The following is a 5,926-nucleotide window of genomic DNA, read 5'->3' as shown; positions in this document are numbered from 1 at the left end:
AAAACTATCAGAGTTTCCATTTCAGCCCAGCTCTCTTTGACTGCAGTGTAGTAGTTAGGGTTAGATTTGTAAAATGGAGACTAGAGTATTTGTAAAGGGCTATTGCTGCAAGGATTAGGTGAGCTCATAAAGGTGGAAGTGCCAACAGAAGAAGAGTCACCTAAGGGAAGAAGAAACTTCTCATTCATCAGGTTTTTTGTTTGTTTGTTTGTTTTTCTAAGAGATGGGGTCTTGCTATGTTGCCCACGCTGGATTTGAACTCTTGAGCTCCAGCAATCCTCCCACCTCAGCCTCCTGAGTAGTTGGGACTACAGGTGCACCACCTCACCTATCCTATTCATTTTTATATCACCAGTGCCTGACACATTGTTGATAAATCAATATATTTTTTGAAAATAAGTCTATGAATGTATAACTTAATAAATGGATGAATGAATAAAGAAATGAGCCACCTAGCACAGGTGCCTGGAACACAGGAGGTATTCAGTCAATGTTCCTTTTCCCTCCCTCACTCTGGAGGGTAGAGTCCATATGCGCAGTCTCTGTGCCTGGCACTTGGTAGGCCTGATGAGTGCGTGTAGGTGGAATGAGTGACTCTCAGGAGCTCTGAGTCTTTGAGGCTAGAAGGAAATGTTTGTCTTTTCAGCTACAAGCGGAGGCCAGGGCTTTGAGCTCTGGGAGCTCAGGGAGTGATATGCTACCTCGCCCAGGACTTCCCACCACTGCAGGGTAAGGGCTGCCCATCTTCCAAGTTGACCCTGGCCCAGTAGTTACCCAGACTCAGTGTCAGGCCCGGCTGCATGCACCAGTGGAGGGAAGCAGCAAATCCTTCCAGCTGTAGAACAGCTGGGGATGGGGCTATGGCCACCAGTTAGCAGACAATGTATTCTGCCCAGCCAGACTCAACTTCCTTCCATTCCTCCATCCTGCCTCTCTTTCTCTGTCTTCTCTGGGCTTCAAATCTCAGTCCCCTGTATCTGCTGAGTGAGTAAATGAGCATTGAGGAGAGTGGCTGGCATACAGTAGTTGCTCTGTAGACACTGGTGGAATGAGTGAATGGATCCATGAAAACAGGACTGAAGGAAGAGACAGGCTGACGGATGCATGTCTATTTATTGGCACAGGGTCCTATAAGGGCCAAGACCACACCCTCCCACCCTCTTTTCTGTAAAAATAAACTTTGTTCTTCCTTTTCCCTGCTCTATCTGCTTTCCTGCTTGGTCTAGGCAGAATCAATCACTTGCTAAGGCTTGTGCCCTAAGACACAGGAACCAGTACCCGCTACACATATGCACTTCCCCTCTCAGCCCAGGGAAACGGTGGGCAGCAGGAGGCTTTCAGAGGCCCTTGGGCTTCCACTAGGAGCTGTCAGTGAGGGTCAGCAGCAGCATTGGGAGCAGTGACACAAGGAGCACAGGGTGAGGTACGGGTAGCCCCTGAGGGTGAGCCAGACAGAGCTGAGTCCACCCTTAAGTACGCACTAAGTGAGCCTGGGGAGAAGTCCAGAAGGTACACCATCCAGGCCTGCAGGTCAGAGTGGGGCAGGCACGGCAGGCCCCATGGCCGCCAGGCTGAGTAAGCTTGGGGCCAGAAGAGGCAGACTCCTTCCCGTGGGAACTGGCCTCCCTGCCCAGACTTCTTCCAGGCAGGGTGACATGGAAAGATGTCACAGTGAATGGTGGGGGCTCTGCTGGAGGCAGGGGCACCCCCAAAGCAGAGGCACAATGTGGTGATTGAGGAGGGACTGTACTTGTGTCACCTGTGGTGGGGAGTGAGGGACTGTACTCGTGTTGCCTGTGGTGGGGAGGGACTAGACCCAGCCCAGCTTGCATCTGCTTCCTCCCAACCCAAGAGCAAACAGCTTTGTCGGGAGAGCTGCCCCAGGTCTGGTGACAGCCGGCCATTTCTTCCCTGATCCAGGTCTACCACACCTCACACAGCTGCCCCGGGTTCATGGGGGAGCCGACAGGGCAGCCGAAGTGCCGCAGGAAGTCACGGGAGTTGGAGAGAGTGCCCAGCACGCGGAAGCGGGCAGGGCTGTGGGGGTCGGTCACTAGCCCCTCGTGAGAGCTCTCTGGTGTGCGGACCGAGCACCATACCTGCAGGCCAGGACAGACATGGGGGCATATGGTGTCTAGTGTGGAACCGGGCCTTAGAGTCGGCTACAGCCGTCCCAGAGACACAAACCACCACTGCTGCAGCCCCTCCCAAGTTCCTTCCAAAATTGCCCTGGACATCGGGCTGCCCAGCACGGACATGACGAGGGGAAAAAGCGGAGCCCCGGAAGCTGCCTGCTGTGGCTGCCCAGTGGAGGTTCTGCCTGAGTCCTTGCTCTGCCACTTACTCTATTCCTGGGCAGCCCCGGACAGGCCACTCTGCGTCCCGAGCTTTAGTTTCCTGCATGCCTTCCTCACAGGAACAGCGTGAGGATCAATGTTTGCCCCCTTTGCCACCCTTTGCCCCACCCTGTGCCCCTCAAGCACGCAACCCTGCCCTTTGAGCTATGTAAAATCCTACCGAGGCGTTCTCCTGCTCAGGCCTCTTCAGGCTGCCTTTGTGGGCCCCGGCTGGCCGAGAGGCTCTGGGCACAGGCCTTCCCAGCCCACCTTTCACGCCCCAGCCTCAGCCCCATTCCCCAGCCCCTTTGACACATGCCCCAGACTTCTCCTAATGACATACTCAGGAGGGAGCAGGACAAAGGGGCAGACCCCAGGCCTTCCCGGAGGGTGATACCTGGGCAAATCCCACGAAGAAGAGCTGGTGGTTAGTGAGCCCCACGGCTGGCAGCTGCTGCTCCTCCCCATGCTTTCTCAGCCACGCTTTGTAAGCCTGGGGACAGAACAGTGGGCAGCAAGCCCATCCAGGCCTGCCCCCATCCACCCAGCACCTTTCACCCCAGGCCAGCAGGCCTCAGCCGCTGGAGGGCTGGTCAGGCCACTCACATTGTAGGCAGCCTTCAAACCCCCGTTGTCGGCAATGTTCTCCCCCAGCGTCTGGCGGCCGTTGAGCCTCTCCCCATTGACCTGGTATTGATTGTACTGTTCCTCCATGCAGGCCGTGTGGTTCCGGAAGGCTGCCAGTGACTCATTCTGCCACCAAGGCCGCAGGTTCCCTTCTTTGTCATACTCGCGCCCTAAGGAGAACTCACCTTTGCACCCCACCAAAACCAGAGCTCATCTCGGGGGCAGCAGTGCCCCCACCAGCCCTGGTCCATAGACTCCAGGTCCCTTGGGGCTACATCAATGTCCCAAGGCCCTGCAGGAGCCACTGGGAATTCTAGGCTCCAGGGGACGACTCCATGGGCCCCTACCTTGGTCATCAAAGGCATGTGTCAACTCGTGGCCCATGACCACACCGATACCACCAAAGTTCAGGGCCCTGGTAGGTGAGGAATGGCAAGTGAGGACATGGTGGGGGTACTTCTGAATCCCACCTCTAGCCCTGCTCCCAGCTCAGCCACAGGCCCAGGCCCCAGCACCCAGCCCCTCCTGCTTCAGACACACTTGGGGTGGTTGCGGGCATAGAAGGGGGCCTGCAGGATGCCAGCGGGGAAGACGATCTCATTCTTAGTTGGAAGGTAGTAGGCATTCACTGTCTGGGGGGTCATGCTCCACCTGGAGGAGGAAGAGGGAGAGGCTGAGGCTCCCGACTCTCCTGACACTGTTCCCCTCCCAGCAGCCCTGCCCCACCTACCTCCTGCAAGGGCTTGGGGCCTCTGGTCTGGGAGCAATCTTGCCACCCTTTTCCCCTATCCCAGGAAACCTTTCCCCACCTCTCCCGCCGCCCCTAGTGTCTATGTGCGCCCCCTCATTCTCACTGCTCTCGGCTGGGAGGCTTGCGGAGCTGGTCAGCCATCACCTTGGCAGAGAAGTTGTACAAATTCAACATGTTTTGGAAGAAAGAATCTTCAGAAACTTCATACTATGGGAAAGGTGGGAAGTAGAAAGAGAGCAAGAGAATCCACTGGAGAAGATAATAGCCCCAGTTTGGCTACTCAGTATCTCTCCAAACCTCAGTTTCCTCAACTGTAAAATATCTAGTAAACCATAATCGGCAATATTTAAAGGGCATTTATGTTACGGGTGCTATTTTTTTTTTTTACATACTGCACTCATTTATCTCACAACAACCCTATGAGATAGGCACTAGTAGGACCCCCATTTTACAGAAAATGAAACCGAGGCCTAGAGAGGTTTTGTTAAGGTTACCAAGTTAGGGGTAGAAACAGAATATGATTAGGCTTGACTCCAAATCTTGGCTCGTTAACACTATATTTCACTGCTGTTTGGCCTGCAGCCTGACACAGAGCCAACACTTTAACAATGCTGGTTACCTCCATCTGCCTCTAAAAGAAACCGACGAACACCTCTTTCCCAGTGCTTGAGCCCCAGTTACTAAGCCGAAAGAACAGTGTCCTCTACAGGGCTGAAGTTCAGCACTGATGAGCTCAGGTACTCACCCCATCATAAACATCATCCAGCTCTTTGGGCTCCAGGATAAAGTCTGGGAAACCAATCATATCATAGATGGCGTCTGCCTGAAGAGACCAGGTTAAGGGTTTGTTTCCTTCCCCAGGTTCCTAGCAAAACTGTATCCCTGAACCCCACCTCAAGATGGCGCCCCAACTCTAGCCACCGCTCACTTTCTCCTTGGCTGCCTGGCGGGTCTTCTCATCCATCCAAACCAGTTGTCCCAGGGCCTCCTCAAATGCAGTCCGGATTTCGCTGATCATCCCCTCTGCCTGGGAGGGAGGAGGCAAAGTCAGCCTCCCCCTGCACTGAATGCATCCTTGCCCCGCCCCCCATCCACCCTGGTGCCCCATCCCTGTCCCCCCAGGGGAAATGGAAACGCCTAGACTAATGAAATACAGCTGAGCACCTAGAGAGGACAAGAAGGAAACACCATTTGTAAAGGTACTGGGATTGTGGCTGGCTTTTTTCTTAATTAAACATTTTAATTGACAATAAGTTCATCAAATTAATATCATAATTTAATATAGTGCAATGATTTTTTTTTTTTTTCGAGACAGAGTCTGGCTGTGTCACCCAGGATGGAGTGCAGTGGTGCGATCTCAGCTCACTGCAACCTCCGCCTCCCGGGTTCAAGCAATTCTCCTGCCTCAGCCTCCCAAGTAGCTAGGATTACAGGCGCCCGCCACCATGCGGGGCTAATTTTTGTATTTTTACTAGAGATGGGGTTTCACCATCTTGGTCAGGTTGCTCTTGAACTCCTGACCACGTGATCCACCCACCTCAGCCTCCCAAAGTGCTGGGATTATAGGCGTGAGCCATCGTGCCCAGCCTAGTGCAATGATTTTTATCTGATTATGAAAAGAGGGCATTCACAGAAAATTTGGAAAACTGAGAATTGAAAAAGAAAACAGACCAGCTATAAATCACTCATTCATAGGTAAGTTCTTTTAACATTTTGATTACCCACTTCTAGAGTTTTTCCCTCCCCTGATATGCACATAAAATATGGAATTATGTTGTATTAGGTATATATTTTTTGTAACCTACTTTTTTCACTGAAAGATATATCAGCTGTTTAAGGATCCTCACAACCCATCCTAACCACAATTTATTTTTCCTTTACCCTATAGTTGGACATTTAACCAGTTCTTATTTTCTGCTATGATAAACAACATTGCCATAAAAACCATAAACATCCTTACAGGTAATACTTTAAGCACATTCATTATAATATCCTAATAAATAAATATTTCTTCTAGTTATATAAACATAAACACATAGACAACTTTAAAGGACGCTTATAATCCCACTGCCCAAAGCAGCACTTCATTTGTTCATGAATTTACATCCAGTTGTTTTTCTTTGGTTTTTTTATTTTTTTTTTTGAGACGGAGTCTCGCTCTGTTGCCCAGGCTGGAGTGCAGCGGCGTGATCTCTGCTCACTGCAAGCTCTG

The 5,926-nt window shown here is 51.8% G+C and overlaps 1 protein-coding gene across 1 annotated transcript in view; it reads right to left on the bottom strand.

The window, feature by feature from the left end:
• Nucleotides 1-1,094: 1,094 nt before the first annotated feature.
• ECE2 (endothelin converting enzyme 2) overlaps nt 1,095-5,926 on the bottom strand; it is a 47,686-nt gene continuing 42,854 nt past the window's right edge. Inside the window, exons 11-19 of the mRNA XM_011981936.1 lie at nt 4,643-4,741; nt 4,460-4,537; nt 3,818-3,921; nt 3,504-3,614; nt 3,311-3,378; nt 2,943-3,133; nt 2,734-2,829; nt 1,795-2,099; nt 1,095-1,759 (exon numbers count right to left, since the gene is read on the bottom strand). Of these exons, the coding sequence (XP_011837326.1) occupies nt 1,923-2,099; nt 2,734-2,829; nt 2,943-3,133; nt 3,311-3,378; nt 3,504-3,614; nt 3,818-3,921; nt 4,460-4,537; nt 4,643-4,741 (924 nt within the window). The 3' untranslated portion in view covers nt 1,095-1,759; nt 1,795-1,922. The remainder of the gene's footprint in view (nt 1,760-1,794; nt 2,100-2,733; nt 2,830-2,942; nt 3,134-3,310; nt 3,379-3,503; nt 3,615-3,817; nt 3,922-4,459; nt 4,538-4,642; nt 4,742-5,926) is intronic.

Source organism: Mandrillus leucophaeus, unplaced genomic scaffold, assembly GCF_000951045.1.
Source record: "Mandrillus leucophaeus isolate KB7577 unplaced genomic scaffold, Mleu.le_1.0 Scaffold231, whole genome shotgun sequence".
NCBI lineage: Eukaryota > Metazoa > Chordata > Mammalia > Primates > Cercopithecidae > Mandrillus > Mandrillus leucophaeus.
Note: the sequence above shows the minus strand (reverse complement) of the source record. Positions and strands in the feature narration are given on the sequence as shown.